The sequence below is a fragment of the Syngnathoides biaculeatus genome, chromosome 8 (genome assembly GCF_019802595.1).
Source record: "Syngnathoides biaculeatus isolate LvHL_M chromosome 8, ASM1980259v1, whole genome shotgun sequence".
Lineage (NCBI taxonomy): Eukaryota > Metazoa > Chordata > Actinopteri > Syngnathiformes > Syngnathidae > Syngnathoides > Syngnathoides biaculeatus.
In genome coordinates, this window is record NC_084647.1 from 8,789,388 (window position 1) to 8,814,158 (window position 24,771).

General features: G+C 45.2%; 1 protein-coding gene across 2 annotated transcripts; it reads right to left on the reverse strand.

Annotated features, from left to right (window-relative positions):
• Positions 1-298: 298 nt before the first annotated feature.
• On the reverse strand, positions 299-24,571 carry LOC133505282 (bridge-like lipid transfer protein family member 2). 2 transcript variants are annotated; one of them, XM_061828382.1, is made up of 41 exons: positions 24,161-24,571; positions 23,811-23,937; positions 23,217-23,330; positions 23,007-23,133; positions 22,869-22,918; positions 22,415-22,559; positions 21,341-21,459; positions 21,208-21,268; positions 20,957-21,146; positions 19,679-19,802; positions 19,482-19,606; positions 19,331-19,398; positions 19,118-19,254; positions 18,877-18,995; positions 18,302-18,495; positions 17,948-18,230; positions 17,671-17,876; positions 15,407-16,430; positions 14,866-15,057; positions 14,311-14,513; positions 14,005-14,123; positions 13,087-13,310; positions 12,759-12,949; positions 12,149-12,248; positions 10,881-11,080; positions 10,508-10,805; positions 9,997-10,154; positions 9,532-9,807; positions 8,860-8,959; positions 8,116-8,298; positions 7,924-8,045; positions 7,689-7,844; positions 6,282-6,403; positions 6,005-6,185; positions 5,544-5,630; positions 4,269-4,379; positions 4,043-4,178; positions 2,884-3,008; positions 2,693-2,794; positions 1,539-1,673; positions 299-873 (listed from the first exon to the last, which is right to left on the reverse strand). In XM_061828382.1, exons 3-41 carry the CDS (start codon positions 23,285-23,287, stop codon positions 682-684), a joined length of 6,756 nt encoding a protein of 2,251 aa, XP_061684366.1. In that variant the 5' UTR covers positions 23,288-23,330; positions 23,811-23,937; positions 24,161-24,571; the 3' UTR covers positions 299-681. The 2 variants fall into 2 exon arrangements, with proteins under 2 accessions (XP_061684366.1, XP_061684367.1); XM_061828383.1 differs by having other exon boundaries at positions 9,532-9,738; positions 23,811-24,571.
• Positions 24,572-24,771: the final 200 nt, after the last annotated feature.

The window sequence follows — 24,771 nt, forward strand, 5'->3', positions numbered from 1 at the left end:
TTTGTTCTCATCCTCATCACTGAAAATGAATTTTCTCAATTGAAAAGAAGAGAAATGCCATTAATTTGTTCCAACCTCTCCAGAATTTGATTTTTTTTTTTTTTTATAACAAGTACTATCATCAGGTACAAAACGTTAAAATCCTGCTTTTTGAAGATTGCTGCCCGCTGTGACTCGGCTAGCGTGGCATTTTTTTTTTTGCTCGCAAGTCAAAGCAGAAAACGTGCCCGACGACGGCTCGTATCCCAAAAAGCGCTGCGATGATTCTAATGTGGAAAAATGTGCGATGGCGCAAAGGTTGGGGAATCAACTCTTGTCATTTATTGAGATGCACATCTCGATATAAAACAGCCACATCATTTTTGCGTGCGTATTCACGGAATTGTTACAGCAGCAGACCACGACGACATGCGAGCTTGTCCCGCGCGTTCCTGAGCCAGCAGGAAATCGCCGGCGAGTTGTGCTCAACGGTTGAAATGCGAGGATGACGCTTGATTAGCGTTTGGTCATATTCATGATCAACAGGCACCGGAGGGCTTTGCCTTTTGCCCACTTCAATGTGAAGTTCAGCAGGACAACGTGATACACGAAGATTTAAAAAAAAACAAAACCAAAAAAAAAGTCCCTTTTTTTTTTTTTTTTTAAATTGGTTTGGTCCCGGCGACGGCGGCTCGGCTCGGCTCACTTGCGTCGGCTGAAGATGCTCTTCTTGCCCGAGTTCTTGTCGGCGGCGCTGAGGCCGATGAGCAGGCGAGCCTTTTCGTCCTCCTCCTGCTGCTGCTGCAGGCCCGAGTCGGCCTTGCCGTCCGACGTCTTCCCCCGCGGGTCGGAGCCGGCGCCGGCCGGCTTGAGGCGCAGCTTCTCCTTGATCATCTGACACATTACGGAAGATGGAGAATAAAACGTTTTTGGAAAATGCTCGAGCGGTACCGTGCGAAACGGGCTCCACTGGCTCGCCACCAACCACACGTGGTTGATACTGGTCATTACAAGCAAAGGACTTGGACTTGGATCTGGGTCTAGAGCAGCAGTCGGCAACCCGCGGCTCCGGAGCCTCATGCGGCTCTTTCATCCTTATAATGCGGCTCTGATTGGCTTGGGAACATAAAATACTAAAAAAAATTTTTTTGTATTTAATTGAAGTGCGTTTTATTTGTGTTAGTTTTTATATTATTTTAGTTCTAAATTTGAAGATTGTGATCTTGAAATATTAAAATATTAATTAAATTATTTGATATTATTTTTTTGTCGCTCAAAATAGACGTCACACTGCGGAAGCGGGTATACCCGCTGAAACGCCGTCTATTTGGAGCGACTTTCAAGCCCGGCAAAGCCAATGGAGAAACATGCTGCGGTAAAGTAGTGGAAGTTTTTTTTTCTTCTTCATTTTAGATGTGCGGCTCCCAGTGTTTTCTTTTCCGTGGAAACCGGGTTCAAATGGCTCTTTCGGTGTCAAAGGTTGCCGACCGCTGGTCTAGAGTCTCCCGACCGTTGCGTTTGCTAACTTGCCTCTCGTAGCCAGTTTGCCGTTGCCGTACCTGCGCGACCAGAGCCTTGCGGCTGTCTCTCTTCACAGCCATGGCGAAGTCCAACCACGTCCAGGTGTTGTTGTGGTACTCCAGGCACGGTAGAACCAGGTTCAGGTCCTTCCAGTCCACGCTGCTCTTCTCTCCCTGAGGAACATCATCACGTACATTAGCTCATGCGTGCTTTCTTTAGGGGCGGAAAAATACTTTTTAGATGATGAACCTAACAGAAACTGCGGCATAGAAGGTAAAGGGTAACAACTAAAGGGAGGTAATCCAAAAAAATTCATTGATATAATTTCAAAATATATAAATGAATATTTCTCCATTTAAAAAAAAATGCATTTCCTAACATTGAATTTTACTGTAATTATAATTCATTTATGGAAAAAAAAAATTCACTCACCAAACTTTCTATTCTCTAGTATTAGTTACAATAAAATAAAAAAAATAGAAAATAAATTTTACAAATTGTATATGGACATATATGTGACTTTTTTTGCGAGGGGGGGGTCATCCATTAAAGCTGATTGTTCATTAATTTGTAGCACTTTTCTTTTCGTGACCCCAAAAATACTGTTACAGTATAAAATGTTTAAAAAAAAAAAAAAAAAAAAAACGAAGAATAAAAAGGTTTTCAAGCCGCCCTATGCGTAATGTTGAAACTATTGTAAAAGTGCAGCGCATGGTCGAGGGGGCGTTATGGCGTGCTGCTGATGGACGAAAGAAAGTCGCCGTGGGAGCAAGTCAGGGTCGCATTCACGAGCCGTGAGTTCAGCGCGCTCCGTTTTCTCACCTCCGTCGTGATCGGACGGCAGGCAGAGTGACGGCCTGGACAAAAATCAACTAGCGGTTCCTGCATGTGCTGCGCCACAATCAATATCGCACGTCTGAGCGATGTGTACACGACTAGCGAGCGCTTGGCCAGTCGCCGTCTGTCGATTGTGCCAATAGACGACGGTCGATTCTGGAACTAACAGACTTGGTGTGCTAACCCTGAAGTCCGTTGGTTGTGGGGAAATGAAGGTTCCGCTGTCTTCATAAAAATATCAAGTAAAATTTATTGTCTTTTTGTCCAAAATATCGAGACCATTTCAAATGAGTTGCGAGAGAGTACTGGTCGCTCACATTTTGACAACATCAAATCACGTTTCCGACTTCCTGACCTTATAGCTGACACAGAGCGGCACTTGTGGAATCTTGATATAGATGAAGGAGTTGTTCATGGCCGCTCGCTCCTTCATCTTGTCAATGTCGTCGACGGGATGCTGGTGTGGGGAAAGACAGAGCGCCGTTACAATTTGTTTTTTTTTTTCTCCGGGTTAATGGGAAGGCCATCAATTGCAAGTGTCAGCACCTCCAGAGGTTTCCTGAAGGACCTCCTGACGCCGGCGCTGCGATTCATCCCCTGGGCGAGGCCTTTACTGGGGGCCACGGCGCCCACGCTGTCCTCAGAGGACTGACGGCTCTTCACTGGGATACCTGACGCGTGGAGCGTTGCGGCAAAATGACACGTCGTCAACAAAATAATCACACACACACACACACACGTTACGATATCGTGCATACATTTTTGAATGCGCAAAATATATCAGCAAGCCCGTGTGCTACTTGACATCAGAAAGCGCAAATGGCCAACGCTGGCCTAACTTTTAGCCTACAAGTCGAGCCTTTCGCTTAGCATGAAAGAAAAAAAAAAAAAAAAAACTTTTTTTTGCACTACATCAGGTTCTATATGGAAAATGTGTGTGCGGGGAAAAGCATCGGATCAGAAACCCCGGATGACAAACCGGGTCCGTTCACTCCTCAGGGCCCGCAATATTTGCTTTCACGTCAGGCGACAGACGTCTTTACAGCAAAGCTTGGGCTGAACTTAAAAAAAAAAAAAAAAAAAAAAGGCGGGGGGGGGGGGTGTACAAGAGGATGACGGCGTCCCACCTCGCCAGCAACAGACAACCGCCAGACTGCTGCCGGCTGCGAAGCGATCGGAGCACTCACATCCAAAAGTTTGGGCTCTGAAGTCCGAGCCGCCGCTTTTGGATGAAAAACTCCCAAGTGGAGTCGCTTGTATTGTATATTTAAATGATCCAATTAATTGAAACTTTTTAAATAGTCCTTTTCATGAAATAAAAATATTTGACAATGCATCATTTTTCCACACAAGCAGATTACTTAGGAATATGTTTCAAGATGTTTTAATTTGAGCTGACAAAACTCACAAGTCTCCAACTACAAAATTGAGGTTGGCTGTCATAAAGCTTCAAAAGAACTTTTTTTTTTTTTTTTTTTTCCCCTACTCAAGCACTTTTAACCAGTTGGTGGCCATTTTTAAAATCGAGGAGGTCCGTCCGTCTGTCATCCGAGGGATGAAATTATCGACTCCTCTTTTTCTAGCCAGTACACGAATGAGTGGACATCGACTCTCGTTGGGGTTTCCTCTGTGGACCCCCCCCCTTACTTTGATCGTCACGTGAACACACAAAAGACATTTCTAAGACTCAAATGAAGAAACATACCGGTGGTGACCAGTCGGAACTTGTCCTCCTCGTCGGTCACCTCCTCCTCCTCCACGTTCCTCCCCGGGAAGAAGAACCCCATCATCCTCTTGAAGAAGTGGTACATGAGCTGGATGGTGAGAGGGACCACGTTCACCTGAAAACACGACAGCGTCTTCGTCACCGACGTGGACGGAAACCCACAGAAAATGAAAAGGACGACAAAGTCTTTTGTGGCTTTCCTCACCTCAAAGTGCTCCTTGACAGAGATGCCGCCCACCGGGGGGCGCACTTTGCTGAAAAGGCGCAGCGCAAACTGTCTTCCTGACTGACATGTGCTCTGAGGGCGGAGCACAACCTATATTGCGTGGACAGAGAAGTGGAGGGTGGGGAAACTAGGCCATTCCAATCATGCTCGAACCCACTCGTTTGTACATTTGATGATGTTATTCCTATCTGGTGTCATACAAATACGGCGCGTGGTCCCAAAAATAACACAATGCGCGCGTCGTACAATCAACATTCTGCAAGCTCTTCCTGCCGGTTAGGCATGACAACTGCAACCGTGCACAACGGATAGAAACAAAAATTACAATCAAAATAAAAGCCACCGACCAGGCACGTGCACGCATGCAATGTATGCGTCGTGATCAACGATAACTGTGCAACTAATAACTAAGAAGAAGCCCACACAAAAGGGTGCAGACGCATTTGCATGCGTGTCATGAATACGGCAATCCCTTCTCTCACAAATAATAATAATAATAAACACGGCTAGAAGTCATCCAGAGTCCACGCGTTGGTCACTCATCAGTGACAGTGCGGTCAAAACGGGAATGGGCCCCATTCTCAAACGCTGATATTTTTGCAAAGTTTCCCCACTTTAAGATGATCAAATAAATGTAAATATCAGAAGAAAATGACCAAATGAACTCAAAACACTGATTTTTAATTGGCATTTAATTTGTTAAGGGTTTAAAAAACCCAGTCAAAACTACAACTATTCCCTTGATAAATGAAATCACGGTCGAAAAACGGCATTTGAACTCCACGTTAGAGTTTGTTTGGTCATCGTAAACATTCAAGTGGGGAAAACGGCGAATAATTTTTCCACGTCGGTGTAGTCATGAAAGCAACCACCTTTCACGGTAGAAATGAAAAACCATCATCGAGATTCAAATGGAACTGCGTGATTATGCTCCGAACACACCAAAATGTATCGGGATGATGATGATGATGCTTGTGCACGTGTGACATGGAAGAAGCAGTGTGAGATGGCGATGGTCGGCCATGAGCATACGTACCCTCACGCGCTGCAAAGTCAACGTTTAATGAGGGAAGAAAGGCGTAATTGAACAATTGGAAAAATATACTGTGTATGCTTTTATCAGAGATGGGCAAGAAGCTGAGGAAGGGAAGAGGAATGGATTCGCTAGCTTTGTTCTATTGGCTGCTAAAGGCTACAAGCGCCGTTTGCGCTGCTATGAAATGGAATTTTGTGGAGTGGACAGACGCGAATTACCTTGTAGGCTGCGTTAGGCAGCAAGTTGTTCATGGTGAACCAGCCTAACTCCAGCAGGTGCTCGGCCGTATCGTCGGACTTGTTCAGCTGTGTGGAGAGAGAAAACAAGTCAGTTGCAAGGGCCCACATCAAAAAGCCGCATTGTTCTCCCTGCCCCGGTCAATCGATTTGATCGTTTCTTTAGCAGCTGCCGAAGTGCAGAGAATTTCCCCCGTTGCACGTGCACATCTTGGAACGGGGGTTTCAAACTCATTTTAGTTCGTCAGCAACATTCAAGTGGGTCAGACCACGACATTTAATGATGCATAACGATTAAAATATCTCCCCCTCGTTTTTGGTGCAAATTGCCATTTACTTTTTCATAGAAGCAAAGGAGGGAAAAATAACGAAAGTGCATTCTTGTGAAAAACAAAAAAAACAAATTGATTGAATTGGAAGGCTTGGCCTTGGCTGTGCCTCACCTTGCTGTACATGAACCTCTGCAGCTCCAGTTCGGCGATGCCCAACTGGCCGTCCTCTTCAGTCAGACACCAACGCGCTTGAGCAAAGTAGATCTCGGTCCTCCTCGCCACGCTCACGTCCTCCGGAGGCTTACGCAGCTCCAGTTTGTTGGCCCGCTGGAGCTGGAAGTCCTTAAAGCACCTGAGAAAAAGGGCAAAACGTTCAGCTTATTTGCCCACCGCGCCGTACGATGCCCACCTCCGACTTCAGAGCGATGAGCGCAGAGTTGGCGAGGACCTGATGAGGATGTTGAGCTCCTCGCTCTTCATTTGCATGTCATTTTTCTCTTGGTTGAGCTGATTTTGCAGCTGCGTGTTGATGTCATTCAGCTCGTCGATGCTCAGCTCCTCGGATTGTGTCTGCAAGACGGTGACCAAGCGAGAAAGGATAAGACAGAGATGAGGAGACATGGACAGATAAGCTTAGAATTCACATGATATCCACCCCCCCCCCCCATTCTTTAGCCACTTTCAATGTGTTGAATGAAAATGTTTGAAAAATTTGCTCTTTAAAACAGTTTACCATTGTCATCACTACTGTTTAGTCGAAGATGACAAAACTTTACAAAAACAACTTTTGTTTCTAGCAACAAAGGACAAAAAAAAGTACATAATTATAAACCATTGAAAATGTCCTTTTTTTTTTTGCACGCTACAATTCTAATCTTGACAAAAGCTATTATTGACACTTCCATTTGGACTGTACATGTACAATAAAGTGGGTGTGGTATGCATTTCTATTTCCTGCCCGTTGAGCACTCTTTTAATTGCCGAGGCACGGAGTACTGTACTGTACTGTACTGTATTGCATTTGCATTTGTACATGCGCAGTCCAAGTATGGAGACCAAAAAAAATAAAAATAAATACGTGACGCCCTGATGACCTGGAACGGGTCGAAGTTCCGGTGTCACAGGGAATCAGTTCCTCTTTTCTTCTTGCGTGCATATTTGTATACTATATTGCTTGCTGTAAACACCACTCATTCATTCATTTTTCCAAACCGCTTATCCTCACTAGGGAGTGGGCACGCTGGAGCCTACTCCAGCTGACGAGCAAGGGGCAGGGTACACCCTGAAGTGGTCGCTGGTCATTCACAGACCGCATATAAACAATTCCCAACTCTGGACAATTTAAATTCTTGTGCTTTATCCGTGGGTGAGGAAAGGAATAAGCATTTTATAACATTTGGTTCCTTCCATTTAAAAATCGGTGTCTTGTGAAGTTACTTTCGTGGCAAAACAACGAGTTCCGCTGCGTACCCTTCAAAATAAAAGATTCCAAAGCTTAAAACAAAAAGTCCATTTAAAACTTTTGACGCAACAAAACAGTCCCAAATAATTTTATCAGTGCTAAATTGAATTTTAGCCGAAACAAATCAAAACATATGAAGTCATTTGGGTTTGCTCCAGAAGAATTGCCTTTTGATATTGATTGATTGTGGTAATAAAGAACCAAGAGTCAAAAAGTTCCCTTGAAATCTATGCTGCTAGGAAAATGGATCTTCATAATTTGGACATCCTTTGTTTAAAAACACGGAAACTTTTTCGGAGTTGAGAATCGTTTGTAAACTGAATGGAAAAAAAAAAAAAAAAGGAACAGGAGTCGCTCAAATTCAAATGACGCTCAAGCTTTGCAGCGACTCACTCTATTGTTGGAGTAAATCTGCTTTTCCACACGTCTTATCTGCGCGAGGTGTTGCCTGACGGCCTCCTGGAGATGCAGAATGCTGCTGCGCTGCTCTTCGGGGTTGCTGGAAATCTCCAGCTGGAAACGCACACGCTGTTTCTTCTCACTGTGCTCCTGGATGTGGATCGTCAACGGAAAGAATCAAGACACGATCGGCGAGTTAAACGCAGATTCGGAGCGGCTGTCTTCTCACCTTGCGTCTCGGCTCCACGTGGAGCAAGAGGTTATTGACGATGTCCAGGATCATGGCGTACTGAACAGGGTTGGTGGATATCTCCAGGTCGTGGTGAATGAGGGTGAACGTGTCCACGGCGCCTGGGAAACGACAAGAGTTGGGAGAAACCTGAGGCTGCAAATGCAGAATGTGGCTGAGGAGCGGACGTACCAGCCTGTTTCTTCAGCAGGTCTTCCTTCTCACAGTGGTTCCTCAGCTCAGGCGGTTTAATCTGTGTGGCGAGCTCGGGGTTGATGTCGTGACTGTAGCTGATGTAGTGCATCCGGCAGCTGCAACGGGAGATGATGCGCTGGACCTGCTGGGTCTCGTTCACCTGCGCTGGCTGGTTCCAGTCTGTGTGGACACGCGCAAAGAAGTTCTTACACCTCGTTGGTTACATTTGGTCAGGAAAACAAATACCAAAAAGTTTGGCACGTTGAGCTTTCAGGGGAAATTTCACGGTGAAACGTAAAAGGCGCTGCACCCTGTGCAAGTTAGCTTCGTTTGACTGTGAACACTTAAAAGCGCGGGTCCAAACGTTCGTGTTTCAGTACTTTTAGCGCAACTTGCTCTTTTCTTTCACATGAACGGGAAAATGCCCAACAGGTGTTGATTCATGAATCGAGCAGTACATTTCCAAAGATTTGCAATTCAATGCCGGTGAACCACTCTTCCAATTTCTACGACGTTATGTCCAGTGGTGGAGAACATCCCGTCGGACGCCTCGCAACGGCGAGGTACCGTTGCTCCATTGTTGGGTGAAAGTTATTCCCAAATTCCATTCACCTGAGCACGGCATCACGCATTTGATCTTGATCCTGAAATGTTTACCCGGGGGCTGAATACCCCAACCCTTTAGTGAGTAATGCATGGGTGCGTTTGTGTGTGTGTGTGTGTATGCGTCTTGGGTCCGACCTGCGGTGGTGCTGACCATTCCACCCACGGCCTGGCCGCTCTCCATCAGCTCCAGCACAGAGTCGAGATTTCGCTGGCGGTGCTCCTCAATGTTTTTCACCTGCATGGAAAGTCCAAACGTGTGACGTCGCGACAAATGCACCCATATTACTTCTTATCACGTAGGCGTTTCCAACACTTAAAAGGTGCATATTCATGTTTTCAGGGCAATTTATGGCGAGGCTTTAATCTCGTGGCGTTAAAGTTTGAGTTTTGTGTTTAATAGTGAGTCATCAAACTTTGTCACCGTGGCCCCATGCAATATTTATTTAGCGTCCAGTGAAATTGGTTTAAATTTGCTCTCAATTGCTCATTATCGCAACGAGAAATCCATCTTTGAAGCTCCCCAGGAAACGGCCACGCTAAACCAAAATGGTTGACTTGTGCTTTCCGGGCATGGCTTCGACAGATGATTTTGTAAATCCATTCATGATGTCTTCCAAATTGTTGTGAAGTGAAACTGGTTTGGGGATTTGATTTTTCCCAAATAGTGTCTTGGATACGCAAGCAAGAGCCATCAAACTTTGGAGCCGTCCTCTGTCCGAAGTTTTATTCGATAGGAATTGAACAAAATGGCAAGGAGTGGTCCCTCTCAGAAATGACCGAACCGACTTTCTGTGTCTCTCTGCCCACCTCCAGCCACAGCTGCCGATCCTCCTGCTCCGACGGGTTGGGCTCCATGGTGGCGAAGTACTGCATGCCGTCCAGCAGGCAAGTCCAGGTGGTCTTCTGCTTGAGGGTGTCGTTGTACCAGGCCGGGTGGTGCTCGCACTGCAGCAGCTGGGCCTTGGCCGCAGCTACCAGCACGCAGCCGGCCGTCTCGGTCCCTCGGAGCATCATCTGCGTGTGGAGCGGGACTCTTAAACCGCTAAACCGTCGTGACCAGCTCTTTCGGGTTTTGGGCCTTGACTGATTCCACGAGCACATGTGGAATCCAAATGACTTAAATCAAAGACATTTTGGCTGATCGGTGTGACATATTTGTTCATTATCTTGGACAAAGCCTTGAAATGCCATCATTTTAAACATCCATTTTAGCGGCCGCCAGAGGGAATTTTGGTGAATCCGCCTCTCAGCACGTTTACGAAGGTTTCTTACCTGGCAGTTGACCAACTCAATGAACCAGTTTCGGTTGTAGACGTCATCCGTCTGGCAGGCCGCGATGCCACACAGCTGGTCACTGACTCCCGACTCCTCTTCGGAAAACACCACAAACTTGTCCGTTTCCTCAATGAGCTTCTGCAGCATCGACGCTCCTAGAGAGGGAAGGAGGAACGGGAGCGATATTAACAATCATTTCCAGTTGTCGTGCTCGTTAGTGCACGTGGTCATGGTTAAGAATTACGGGCGAGCGTAGCATTTGCATCAATTGCATGATACATGGTGCACAACTGTTTTGTTTTACTAGATTTACTTGAGATGTGTCTGTGCTGTGGTCTTTATCCGTGTAGCACTTTTGTGTTTGCTGTAAGGTAAGAGCGATCACAATGCTTTGACATGTACATTGCGCGTACATGTATACAGTTTTTTTTTTTTTTTTACACTGGATTATTTCTATTCATTTTACGTATGCTCTAATCTTTGACATGGGCAAAAGTGCAGTCCTCACCCTCATGCGGACTTTTCTCTGCTCGACTGAGAGTGGCTGCAACCGGTGTGGGGGGCGCAGCGGTGGGCGAGTAGAATGAAGGCGAGCGCTTGAGCTTCTTGGCCTGCAGTTGCGTGTCTATGCGCAGGCCTTTCAGCGCCTCGGTGGAGAGGTTTCGCTTAAGGACTGAAGCCTTTTTGTAACCGTCATAGAGCGCGAATGCTATATTCCTGTTGATGGTGGTCCACGAGGCGCGCAGGTCCACCAGGCGCAGCTTGTGAGTGTATGTGGCGTTGGTCTCGTCCTTCGGGGTCACTTCCTGTCAGGAACAAAACACGTCACGAACACACACACACACCGGCGCTGAGAGCGGCCAACGGATTTACTGAATCACCTCTTCCACGCGGTTGCTCTGTCGCTGGTAGCTCAGGGAGGACAAGCTGAGCAGGTGGGTCTTGTTGACCTGAGCGTTGATCTGGTGATCGGCAGTCTCGTCCCACGTGGAGGCCATCAGGTGCACGGTCACCTCCGACAGCTCACTCACCATTTGAGTCACGTTCCATTCGGAGATGAGCCTTCTCATCACGGTGCCGGCTGTTTGATTTCAGCAGACGTGCACACACACATATATATATATATATATATATATATATATATATATATACATATACACATAAAAAAAAAAAAAAGAAATGCCATTTTCAAGACTTTCTCCTTGCGTGCCTGCATGTGTGATCTGATTCTCTGTGTATTGTGTTGCGTGCATCCCAAGTATACAGCGGAGGGGAAGGCTCTGTACACACATCAGGTGGTTTTTGTCCTGATTTAGCCTCTTCCGGACCATTGATGTCAAATGCCAATGTTGGAAGAGTATCCTATTAAAATATGTTTAGGAGTGGCATTTTACCAGGAAATGGGTCGTGGGTGATACATTTAAAGTTCAATAGTTACATAGGGTAAATCCATACTGCAGAATATGTATGTACATAATATTTGCTTAATGTCTGTGTGTATAAGGGGGGGAAGCAGACTATTTTCCAGCCTTGAATCAGTGAACTGTGACATGGAGCAGAATATAGCAATCATAGAAGCAGCCGAGAGTGACAAAGACATATATAAAAACACATGTTTTCTTTTCTTTGCTTCTTGATAGAAGTTAATTACCCAGATGGGGAAAAGTATTTTCCAAAGCAAGTTGTCCCCCCCCTTTCTGAAATCACCATTTTACAACGATCCCACCTCCGCCAACCTTTGGAAACACTCAGGGAAGATTGGTACAAACCTGGAATGGTTTCTTCTGTTATGCCTTTGCTAGCTCAAGTGAGATTTCTGTCCTGGGGGACTTGTTTGTTGATTGGTGGTGGGAACACAATCTTTTGTTTGTGGATTTACGTGATGGGATTATTGGAGCACAAGACACACGACATGACCAAAACTGTTACATGCTTGATTTTTTTCATCTGTATGGATGACAAAATCTTGATTTCAACATCCCTGCTACATTGGTGAGAATAAGGAGAGGGGAAAATGAATGGAGGGATAATTTTAAGATTTGATGAATCTCTCTGTGCACCAGGCTTTATGAATTGGACTTCTGAGGGATTCCAATCAGTAAAATGCAAAAAAATGTTTCCATTCAATTAGAAAACGAAATTCAAATACCTTGCGGAATCAGCCTTTGAGCCCCTCGGGTGAAGATGTGGCCTTTGCTACACTCAAGTTGGATCCCTCTCTGCTGTGCAAATGACGCCCAATAGTGCACCTGACACACAAATGCACACGCAAGGATTCAGTTGACAAGGATGACAGTTTGGGGAATTCAAAATAGTTCCCAGGTGTTTTTGACACAACGTCACATAACACAATATTCCACCAAAGAGCAACAATTATTGGATCTGCTCTGCTCACACAATCAAGGGACCAACTGAGAGTGGGGTCAAGATTATGTAAAATTAGCCACACCCTGTTTTGTCACAATTCGGGACAATTCACAACTGCTCACTCAGAAGACATCTTCAGAAATATGCAGGTCACACACACACACAAAAAAAACTTGGCTGTTTAATTTCTCACTTAATTGAGGGGCATTAAACTACTGTTTTACAACCAATCAAAATAAGATCTCCACAAGAGGTCCCCGAGTTGGAAATGTATGCTTCATATATACAAAATATTACTTCTACTCTTATTCTGTCAGGAAAAAATATGCCAAAAGATCTTCTTCGTATGTTTGCGTACATACTGTAACGAAAGTAACACAAGCAACGCTTACTTGTAGTTGCGGGAAGGCGGCCGTGTAGGAAATCTGCTTGTAATGTTGACCCAGCTTCTTGCGCACGGGCCTGAGGCTGTGGAAGAGATTTCCCCTGCAGATGGGCCGAGATACGCTGGTCCACGTGGCCCAGAAGTTCTGCATCCAGCGCAGAGTGCTGCTGTACAGCAAGATTCTCGGCTGGGATGATTCTGAAAAAGGAGACCCAGACAAACAATGCAGGGATGGTTCTAAGGTGGGGCTCGCTCTCTCGCTCTCTCTCTCGCTCGCTCGCTCGCCCGGTCACTCACTCACTCACTCACTCACTCTCTCACACACACACACACACCAAGGCCACAGTGCTGGTTAAGGTCCATGGTGACGGACAGGTTTAGATTCTCCGAGCGAAACGCTCTGTAGGAGTCGTGAGGCTGTGCTGAGGTCAAATCTGCGACGTTCTCTGAAGAGCAGAGCGTGACGGCGTGGTGATCGTGAGGGTTGCCGTGGCAGAGCCATTGTAGGTCAAGGGTCATGCACAAATTGGGCAGGTGCAGGAAGCAGATGTCGTCATACCTGAGATGAAGACAAGAAAGTCATATAAAGTACAGGGAACCCCAGTGGAGGATTCACACTCAAGCACACTGTAAAAAAAAGCACACACACACACACACACACGCTATCGTCCTTCAAGTTATATCAAAGGCAAAAGCTAAATATATCTTCAGCGTTGTTAAGATTCTGGTAACAGGCAAGTACACGATTGTTTAGCCAAGATGTCGGCACAGCGGTGCGGGGTATTTGCATCTAGCTCAACCTGCCTTGAAATGTAGATTTTCTTTCTTTTTTTTGTCATTCCAATTGAATTCGTACTGATTGAAGATCTTTTGGCAACTGATTACGTTTAAAGAAGAAGATTATTTTTAGCCCCTTATTAAAACAACAACCTGATCAAAAGTTACAAGTACAGTGGTAGCTCTACTTATGAACATCTCTGGTAACGACAAATTCAGGTTACAAAATGCCTCCTTGTAAAAATATTGTCTCTAGTTACGAAGGAAATTCAGGATACGAAAATGAATTTAAGACCCCTACAATCATGAAAATACAGTAAATTTAAAAAAAAAAAAAAAAAAAACAACTTTGGGACCAAAACTAGCGAATATGCGGTGCTGTGAATGGTGGACCGCGAATGGCGAGCGGGGGGCAAAAAAAAAAAAAGTCTGATGTTTTCTTGAAGTTGAGATCGACTCCAAGTAATCATACTCACTTTGATGCCGTCCTGACGTTGACATTCAAATCTCCTTGAAATACAAACTGGTCGGGGTTCCAGTTGAAATTGAGCTTGCTCCACTCCCAGTGCAAATTCTCTGTGGTGTTGTAAGGGTCCTGCACCAACGCAAAGTTAAATTAGATGAGCTGGAAGGATGGGAGGAAAGTCAATCTGTTCAACCTTCTGTGATGTTTCCATTTATCAGAAACAGGAATAATGTTACTGGGTCAATTTGACCCATTTTCCACAAGTGACAGAAGAAGCAGGGCGCGGTGCATGCTGGGATATATTCTGTATCTTTACCTCCGTGGCAAGCTGGTGCAGATTGGCCTGGTCAATATCCATGACCCAGCGACCGTGTAGCAAGAGGCGACTTTTGTCCCACCAAGTGAGCAGAGGCGAGGGGTCTGCTGTCATTTTGGTGAGCAGGTCAACCGACTGGCCAATCAGAGTCCAGGCCGGGTCCCAACACGGTCCCCAGACGATCGTGTAGAGGCAAATATTGGCTGCAGAAACAGAAGTCGGCAGATTCAGTCTTCTGTAACACGGGCTGCATGCATACCGATTGACATCTTACAGCTTGGTTGTTAAAGTGTGACAAGAAAACAAAATATCCACTCTTATCACAGCCCACAACACAAACATTGTCAACAGACATCAGGAAATTCACCCCACAACAGATGTTGATCTATTTAGAGACATTTGAAAATCTGCCCTCCCATGACTTTGATCGCAGGGAAGGGGAACTGCTGAAATTTACCTGGATTTTTTTTTTTTTTTTTTTTTTTTACGTGTGTGTGTATCCTGTTTATGTTACATGCAGAACAGGGGGAATATTGTGAGACCACAAGAACTGACATTTAAAGTCGTAGTAGAACTTGAGAGGTGGAATATTCCTGTACACCGTCATGTTTCCCCACGGTGGGCCAAGTAGAACCGTTTCTTTGCGCTGAGCCCTGGCCTGTCCGTCCTGCTCCGTCCCGATGAGGCGTCCTGACAGCGACCAGTCACGAATTTCAAACAGGTATCGTGGGTAGTCCCGTATTCTCACTGGACAAATAGAAACAAGTTTAATTATGAGCTACTGAATTCGTAATTCGTTCTGATTTGGTGAAACTAATACTGGAAGTACTAATGCATGTAATTTTTTTTTTTTTTACCCCAATTGAAGTGGATTTTTTGTTTTTTTTCTGGGAGGCTTTTTTACTTTAACGCCCCACATTTGAAAAAAAAAAAAAAAAAAAAGATCAAGTATCTGTCAAAATTGACTTTACTTTCTTAACCTATGTGTTAATAAGTTTGACTACATTTCAGAGTAAGTACAGAACATGAATCAATAATTCGACTTCACTTTTTTTTTTGTACTTCTCAATGAGTTTTGCCGCCTCTAGGAACTAACCCAAAAACGAAGCCAGTTGGAACTTGACAGCGCGGCACCACTGGACAACCAAGGGGAGCCCCTCCCTGGGGAAGGGGCTGATCCTATCGATGTCCCTCAGCTGCTCTCGCACCCTCTCCGGGCCATGAAATGACTGGTCGGCCAGGACCACCAGCTCCAGGTCTGAAACGGTCCACGTCAAGAGCGACTTCCTCATGGGCGTGTTGGAGTAGAGGCGTCGCGAACGCTGGATGTAGATCTCGATGTGTTTCTTTTCCAACGAGCTGTAGAGCTCCTCGATCTTCCTGGCGGGCAGAAGCTCGCCGTGCTGCTTGCGCAGATCGGCCAGCTTCTTGTCCAGGAGCTGCAGACGCTTGGCGCTCTCCTTGCTCTCGTCCTTCATCAACTCGTAGTTGTCGCGCAGTTTGATTTCAAAGATATCGTCCAGGAAAACAAAGGAAAACTGATTGATTTTGAAGATGAGGTCCGGCGGCGGAAGCTGCCCGGCAGAGGAAGGAGGGCCCGACGGGCGGTGCAGGCTCTTCAACCACTTCTGCACGCTGATGGCCTTGTCAAAGGTGTCGGAGAAGTTGTACTGGTAAGGAAACTCCACGGAGAGCAGTGGGCAGGTGAAAAGCCACACACGATTGTGAGGCGTGGCGAGGGAGGGAAAGCTATTCCTGTGCAGCTGCATCTCTGGCAGCTCACAGTGCGACTCCGCGTTCAAGCCCTTAACGGAGACGATATCGTGGCCGTCGAAGTTGACCACCAGGCCAGGCGAGCGCACGTGCAATGAACCGGCATGCTTGGAGAGGGACAGCGCTTCGATGCGGAGGAGAATGTAGTTGCGCTCCCCCACGTGGGCCGTCACACGAGCCCCGCCGAGCTCCAGCACCACGCTCAGTCCTCTTTGGTCGCCTTCGTACGTGTCTCGTTTTTTGCCGCAGAGCAGATGCCGCCATTCCAGTGCTTCCGTCACATGCTGGTACAGGAACATGTGGTCCAGAGGCTTCCATACGACGGCCAGGTCTTCTTCACACTGAACCTGAGAGAAAAAGACTTGTTACGCCCAACACGGATGTCAGAGTCATGTGATGTCATTATGTCTTCAAGCAAACATTTTGCATTTTTCTCCCCACCCGTATATTTTTTGGGCGAACTCCAGGGCTTTGACGAACTTTGACATTGGAATTTGTCCAACTGACCCCCAAATGATTTATTCACAGCAAAATAATGTAACTTTCTTCATCAACTCACGTCAGCAATATTCATTGTATTGACATTCCACTAGCTGCGAGGGCGTGTTTATCACATAATTACTCTTTTTTTTTGTATTTAATTAGTAATTATCATTTTATACTTGAAAGTACATTATGACAATTACCTTTTTCAGTTTCATAGCTCATTTTACACTTGAGGCTATGTGAGTGACGGGGTACAAATCACGGAAACAATGAGTCCCTGCAAGTTATGTGTTCAAATAAAGTGCTGAACTTGAGAAAAATAAAGTCTCCTTGACACAACAGCGAAGTGTCAAACAATTTCACTGAACCGGACTCGTTCTTTTAAGGACGTACGTAAGCAACTAAAGTAAAGTAAGCTGAAGCACCAGCCCGCACGCTGCCCCCCTCCTATTGAGTAGCAGTTTTGCTAATCATTTCTTGATTTTGAGCAAAATTTCTAACTCTGATGAGGAACTGCAAGGACTTCCCAAAACAATGACAGTATGACAATATAATGGGGAGTTGAATGTAGAGGTGCAGCTAACAAATATTTCAGTACTCGAGCAGCGTACTGAAAATTAGATCAAATAATTAATTATTTGGATAAACTATATATTTTGGCGGGTTAATCTGACTTCAGCAAAAGCGTCCTCTGTTTGTTTGTTTCCATTTTACTCTTCTTCCTCTGTGGCCACATAATTGACTAAAAGTTTCGTCACTTCCAGATCATCCGATTGGTCACATGTCACACGGCGACTACACTGAGCAAAAAACAAAGTGAATGTACTGTTATGGTCGTGTTATACTGTCCTTGTCAAGGTTGAAAACAAATAACACGTGCTCATAGTTAAATGAGACACTGTACATGCACCATGATTTTTGCATCCCTGATCATTTTTCTGCGACTAGGACAGAGGACGCATGTCAAACGAGATCTCGTTTGATTTTAATTTGATTTAAATGAAATGATTTCTCAATATAATTTATCTGAATGGGAAACGTTGCGGAAAAATCTTTTGAGCATAACATTACATCACAGATGCATGAAACAAGCGGGACTACCTGCAGCGTGCGGGTGCTCAGGTGGTAGCAGAGCGCCACGGTAGTGAGCCCGACAACGGGTTTGTCGATCTGAGCGGCGGGACAGCACATCTCCATGTTCTCTGTGAGCATCTTGACGGCGGAGAAGCCAACACCCTGCAGAGACACCCGGGAGCTCTCAGCTGAGCTCATCACTCTGACCGTATCCATTCGCAGGGACAGAGCTCCTAAATGGACAGTAAACATTCACTTCATTCAAATGAGAATACAAGGCGAAGACGCTTTGAAGAAAACCTACCTGCTAAATTAGAGACTGTGAAAAAATTAACATCCTCCAAATGGAAGTCCAATTTGAAAAGCAGAGGCGAGGAGGAGGAGGAGGTGGTACAGGCACTACGGGGAGCCAGCGAGGGCTCATCTGAAAGCCTCTCTTTATCCGCAGCGTAGACAAAAGACAGCAAACGAGACAAACACAGCGCGCAGGTCTCAGACAGCTCCACTTGGAGTCCCTTCAGGCTGGACTCCACACTTAGAGACGGAGGGCTGCCGTTCAAGTCGCTGCTGCCTCGATTCCAGCTCCCCTTGATTGACACGAGAGTTATGATGAAGTCAACAATCCAACCACGATTTGACTTTCTTGGATTTTTCTTACCTGAAGACCGAGGGAGTCCAGAATGAGTGCTTCACCCCACACGTGTTTGCCGGGAGGATGAGGGGCTTGTTGGATATGAGAGCCCTGGCCCACTCTCCACCAGAAATTGTCCAGATTTAGCGAGGCCCGCCGGTGGACGTTGAGGGACTCCGGCCCATCTTGGTCGACCTTCATGTCCGGAAGATGCTGGAGCTCTGCGCGTGTACATCATTGCGAGAAAGCCAAAATGCTTGACGAAAATGGTGAATCAGGTCCGCAGTAAACAGAAAATAAAAGGTTTTAGGAAAATTAAAATCAATATTATTTAAAAATTGTAAAAATAAAACAACATTTAAAAATTGATTAAAAAAAAAAAAGTAATAGCATAATAGTTACAATTATGTATATAGTACACACACATACTCAAATAAAAACAAATTGTACCTCTTGAAAAATAAGCAAAAATATCAATTAAAAAAAAAAAAAATGTATCTTTCGTGTTGGATTCTTTCCATAATATACACGTGCAAATCCCCTTTTTTTTCCCCCTCTGTATTACAGCCACAACACGACATGACGTTAAGATTGCGCCGAACCTGCAATGGCAGACAGGAAGCCGAGGGTGAAGGGCGTGGCGTCGCCCAGCTGCACCGACACGTTGAAGTTGGACATGGATGTCGACATCATCACGGGGGCGTCCAGGTGGGGCAAGGCCCTGAGGAAGAGGACGGAGGACGACAAAAAAAATCTAGCGGACTACGCATGATACACAGAATGGACACAAAGAAGATGGCTTATCAAAACTGTGGTTGAGGAAGTAATTCCATTTTTCTTTGCCTTTTTCGACGTGACGCCGGCCTGCGCATGAGCTGTCGCCACGGTAGCAGACCGAGCCAGTGGGAGAACTCCTGGTGACGGTAGTGAACGATGCAAGTGTTGACGGCAAAGGAGCCGGAAATATCCATGGATGTGACCTACGACCAAAAGAAATACTGGAAGCTTCAAAACTTTCCAGGCTTTCCCGAGACAACCAAGAAAAGTTTTCCTTGCCTGCAGGGCCGTCTTCAGCGTGTTTACACAGAAGATTCTTTGCCTGCTTTGTGAGAGAAGAAGTCCATCTGCCCATAACAAACAAAATAAATAAAAGAACGTGACTTGTGAGCTCCTAGGCACTTCCCATGAAGATCGTCTGGGCACCGACCCTCCAGAAAGAGCTCCAGGCTGCTTTGTGGAAAGCTCAGCTCGGGAGTGAAGCTCTTGAGAGGAAGTTGCTCGCTGTCACGCGCGTAGCAAAGCCTTAAAGACTTCAGTGTCCAGTTGAGGTGTCTGCGCGAATCGGATCAGGGGTTGAGTTTCCTGTGCCAGATTCCACTAAACGAAATCAAAGTAACGACTCACCTTTTCTGGCTGTGCAAGGACAGGGTGATATTTGTGTTGTCTAATTCCACGTTGGCCTTGTGCGGGATGTAGCGGTGGAATTGCTCGATGGCTTCCGTTTGGATAAATTCCGTGTCCAAACACTCTAAACAGAAAAATGATGGTCGTGCATTCATGAACTTTGGAATGACAATCTCTCTTCCCAACAGTTATGCATCATAAACACAACGCTGCAGAAAAGAAATAAAAGAGTAGGAATAATCCACGAAAAAAAAAAAGGCTATGCATGTGCGCAAAATAATATCAATTTGTCAAACCAGTTGATACCATAACAGAGCCTTGCAAAAATAGCAAAGGGCTGTAACGATAAGCAAAACTAATTTATTTGTACCGCGCATTTCATACGTGATTAAAAGCATTTGAACACAAAGAAAGAAAACATTTAACACGGAATTTTTAAAAATGAAAATCAAAAGTACAATTAAACAGCATACAGTGCAAGAAATATCATTTAAAAAATGAAAATCTCTCTAAATTTAAAGAAGCATTTGTTTTTTAACCTGGATTTGAAAACATTCCCACTTGGGGCCGACCTCGCCTTTGTTGGCAACTTCTTCCATTTGGGTGCGGCATCATAGCTAAATGCTCCTTCGCCATGTTTGCTTTGGACTCTGCCCTCCGCTATTTAACCCCAGTCAAACAATTTTTATAAATAAAATCCATATTTCTATTCATGATTACAATAAACAAATACATTTATATAATTAATCACATAATACATTGAACATATGTATATTTATTTGATCTAATTTATCAATGTAGTAAATGAAGCAGACTGTCCCTGCGTTTTCTTCCACTTCAATCAATTTGGGGACGTCGTTTTTAGGGATGCCTTGATATGAACATCCCCGAAAATTGTAGTCGATTTTCTGAAGCAACGTATCTTCAATAGAGGCTGACTTTGCTTTTAAATGATGAAATTCCAACGTTAACTACACTTATTGGCTGGATGGAACTCTCGGAGCTGAAAGGCGTGTTTTCTGTTTGTGTCATTTCAAAAGCACTTTTGTCACCGTTGGACACAAACGTTTGTTGGTTTTTTCCCGCTTCTACTGTGGTTGTTGCCACTTCGTCTTCATGGTGGGGGCGACTCTAGGCATCGAAAATGGGAACGAGTATTTTTTTTTTTTTTTTTTTTTAATAGGAACACTTCCGAGAGGACAGCAATCTTTGTCCCGGTTCCAATCAGTTCCCGTTTTTTTTTTTTTTAATGCCCAACACTATCTAGTTTGGACTTACCTTGCATTTGCTCACCAGACGGTTCTTGAGCGGCGCTCGGCGTCACCAGGAGCGGACTGACGAAGAGGCCTTCGTGGAGCTCGGCCAGCAGCGTCCTGACGCGCAGCGACAGCGAACCGGGCCTCATCTCGGGGAGGCTGACGTCGCCCGACAGCAGCAAGCCGCACGCCACCTCAGCCAGACAAATGTCCTACAAAATGGACACATCTGCCACACACTGAATAAGAATTCACTCCGAAAGGGGAACTCACCAGCTGGCTGCTTTTCAGAACTTTGCTCCTTAACTGCCCCACCGAAAAGTCCCACGCCAGCCTGTAAAGAGCACCGCGTCTGTCAACAGAAGAAAACCGAATCGGTTTGTGTAACCAACAAGTGGTCAGTTACCTTTTACTGTGGTGGTCCAGCAGCAACGTGATGCACGTGACGGTCATGTGCCAAAGCGACTCGGACAGCGCCATGTTTAGGACCATCACGTTGACCGAGCTGACGTGGAACGACAGCAGCTGCGTGGAACAGGATGGGAAATGAGCTGCTTTTTTTCCACTTACTTATCAATTACACTACTCGTAAAATGGGTATGTGGCTATGAAGCTTTTGTCAGGATGAACCTACAATGGATTATAAGATTGAACTAAATTTGAGCTTTTTTTTTTTTTTTTTGCAAAGCTTGCTGTTCTCTAACAAAGGGTCAAACGGCAAAATTCACAACTGGCGAAGCCTTTTAGTACGGTGGCCTTTAAGTGCACAACAATACAACAAATTGTGAAACGCTAATATTTCAGCACACTGAAGATTTCCAAGAACGTACCACTCCTTGGGACCAAATTATACGTGGAACGTCGACGGATACGACAAACTCAAGTCGTTTGGGTTGTCCCGCTCTGGATGCATTGACTGATTTTCCCGTTGACTTTTTTGGCTCATGTGTGGAGGAGCAAATAATAACCCAGCAGTGATCGCCCACTATTTGCTGTCATGTGTGGGGGAATCTCAGCGTTATTCCCGTGAGAATGAGAACGGATTGTGGTACAGAGAACGGAACCGCGGCTGCAATTCAGCGTACTTTACGCCACGCCACAAAAATGACTTTTCTGGAGAGTTCAGTCACATATGTGTGGTCATTGACAACCAGTCAGTGGATCGAGTCGTGGGGGTCTACATTCAGAAAGTGAAGGGAACTTATGAAGGTTCCTGAAGTCATGGATGGATTCTAATTGAATAAGGAAATTTATTGGTCATTGACTAGATAACACGCGTAGTGAATTTGGAGTTCTGGATTAAAATCTTGCATACTTCAAATTATTCCCACTCTCAAAATGTCAGCTTCAATGAAAACTTTGAAACGATCCATTGGTTTGAATGCTTGCTTAGTTGTACTCCAGGTGCCCTGCGGTTGAAATGCACCATGACTTTCACCCCAAAGTGGATGAACGGCTTCTCTTGTACCGTGCTACATACTTGTGACAGGAAGCGAAGTGTTGTGGCACTGATGGACCTCTTCCCCGTTTTGTCCCCATGGCTAATCGTTTTTGTCAGTGGTCTGAGAGGCGCTTGCAGGTCGAAACGAACTCTCGTCTCGCCGACGCACAATGCCAGGTATCTCCTAAAAAAAGGTTCAAACACACACACTCAAAGATACACTTAATGTTTACAAATTTCATTTTTCCCCCCTCTCTTTTTAATCACACTTAACTGGCAACAGGAGCGATCGCATTCATTATAAGGCATAGGGTTAGCGACTCATGTGGACACTCTGGATGATTTCTAATGTGCAAGGTCTCAGTTAGAATAAATAATTTGCAAGGATTGATCATCCTAGTTTAAGTACACGCTAAAGAACCATGACATAACGTTAACCACAGAGACAATATAGCTAGTATGTTAAACCAAAACACAGAATATGTTTACTCACGGTAAATCCTGATTCAAAAGTTTACTTGAAATCCATATTCGGTCGCTTTCCTGTCAGGAAGGGATAACCGTTAGGGCCGCATTGGCGTTCTGAGGGACACGGGAGTTTTTTCCCCCATGAAGACCGACTGTCGCTTACCACGGTGTGATGTGGGTGAAACTTGATAGTAACTCCTCGAATGGAGAACAATCCCACGGATTTGATTTTCAAGTCTGCATTCAATGCTGTCTGAAAGAGCCGCACGGCCACTGTGTTGACCAGGCATCTTAGAAGGGGAAGAGGGAATAATAACACAATCGCAACCATGACAACCCGTCGTCGGATGCTTATGAACTGAAGAACACTCACCGGAATATGATGCAGGACAACACAATGGCAAGAAGCAGTGCTGTGAGGAAGGAAATGAGCAGGAGAGACATGATGTCCCAAGTTGTGTAGACATGGAGCTATTCCATCAGCTTTCTGTCATGTAGAGTTACACATAAGTGAGTTAACTTGACAGCCATGACTTCCAATGTAGCCAGAAACGTATGAAACAAAAATAAAGAGTTAAACTGTCAGAGGCAGCGTTGTTTTAATAACCCAGTTATCGCACTTGGCCTCAGACAGTAGCTAATGATTCTTACTGTGTCCTAGTCTATGAAAACAATACAACACAAATTAGCATCGAGATAACAGAACCACGCGAAAACTTACTTCCAAAGGGCAGAATAAAAGTACACAACGGTTAAATGATAACGTGTTTTGGTGCCACAAATCTCAGCCGCCGCGTCATCGAAGTGTGTGGTGGAAAAGGGGGGGGGAAAAAAAAAAAGCATCAAATCTGTGCTAGCTGGCTAAAGCTAAAGCTAACACTGTTAGCGCCCATCTTAAGAAAAGGGGGAGAACTTTCTTCCCGAGTAGACGCCGGTGCCTTTGTTTAAGGAGGTTTATAAAACTCACCTAGCCTGGCATGTTTGTGGCTTCGAGGTCCTCCGTGGCATCGCAAAGAAGAGCGCTGACAGATGACAGTTTAGCCTGCATAGGGAACATCAACAACTCCGCCCTCTCGGCTCGAGAAGACGCGTTGCTGTCGGCCAGTACGTGACAATACTTGAATTTTTAATTCATCCGCGCCCGCTCCCCACACAAACTTTTTACAAGTTAATCACTTTTTCCATACTAAGTGCAAAATTTTACTTTTCCAAACAAAATGGCATCTTCACGCATACAACACTGACATAGCAATGAAAGTGAATAAAAACACCAAATAAAATAAAATAAACGTATGTCATTTCAGCGTGCTGGCTCACTTATTGGCAAAGATGGCGTCAGGTGACACACGCTAATCTCGTACAAACCGGGTCCTTAGCTCCACTGAAGTCCAACCAAGTCCTTTGGTAAGTCACAATACGTGGATAACTTTTTGGAACTCATATATACACTAGAGTAAAATTGGACAAAATATCCATCCATTTTCTTAGCTGCTTATCCTCACAAGGGACGCGGGAGTGCCGGAGCCCAGTCCCAGCTGTCAGGCAGGAGGCAGGCCACACCCTTAACTGGTCGCCAGCCAAACGCAGGGCACACAGGAACAACCAGTCGCGGTCACAATCACACCGAAGGGGCAATTTAGTGTCCAATTAATGTTGCATGTTTTTGGGAAGTGGGAGGAAACCGGAGTGCATGGAGAAAACCCACGCAGGCGTGAGGAAAACATGAAAAAAACTCCACACAGGCGGGATTGAACCCGGGACCTCAGAACTGTGAGGCCAACGCTTTCCAGCTGCTCCACTGAGCCACCAAATCCAATCATATTGAATTCAACATTTTTAATAATTACCTGTTGGATGTGATTCGAGGGGAGTCTCCCAGTTGTAGCAAACTGTTATTATTGCATGTTTTTCGTCTCAAGTGGTGAGTC

Excerpts from the sequence above, each read along its gene's own strand:
- LOC133505282 (XM_061828382.1), bottom strand. The coding sequence starts at position 23,287 with ATGTCTCTCCTGCTCATTTCCTTCCTCACAGCACTGCTTCTTGCCATT. Across the intron at positions 21,460-22,414 it reads CACTTCGCTTCCTGTCACAA|CTGCTGTCGTTCCACGTCAG; the intron begins GTATGTAGCACG and ends TGTTCCACGCAG. Across the intron at positions 8,960-9,531 it reads ATCGGCAGCTGTGGCTGGAG|GTGAAAAACATTGAGGAGCA; the intron begins GTGGGCAGAGAG and ends CTTTCCATGCAG.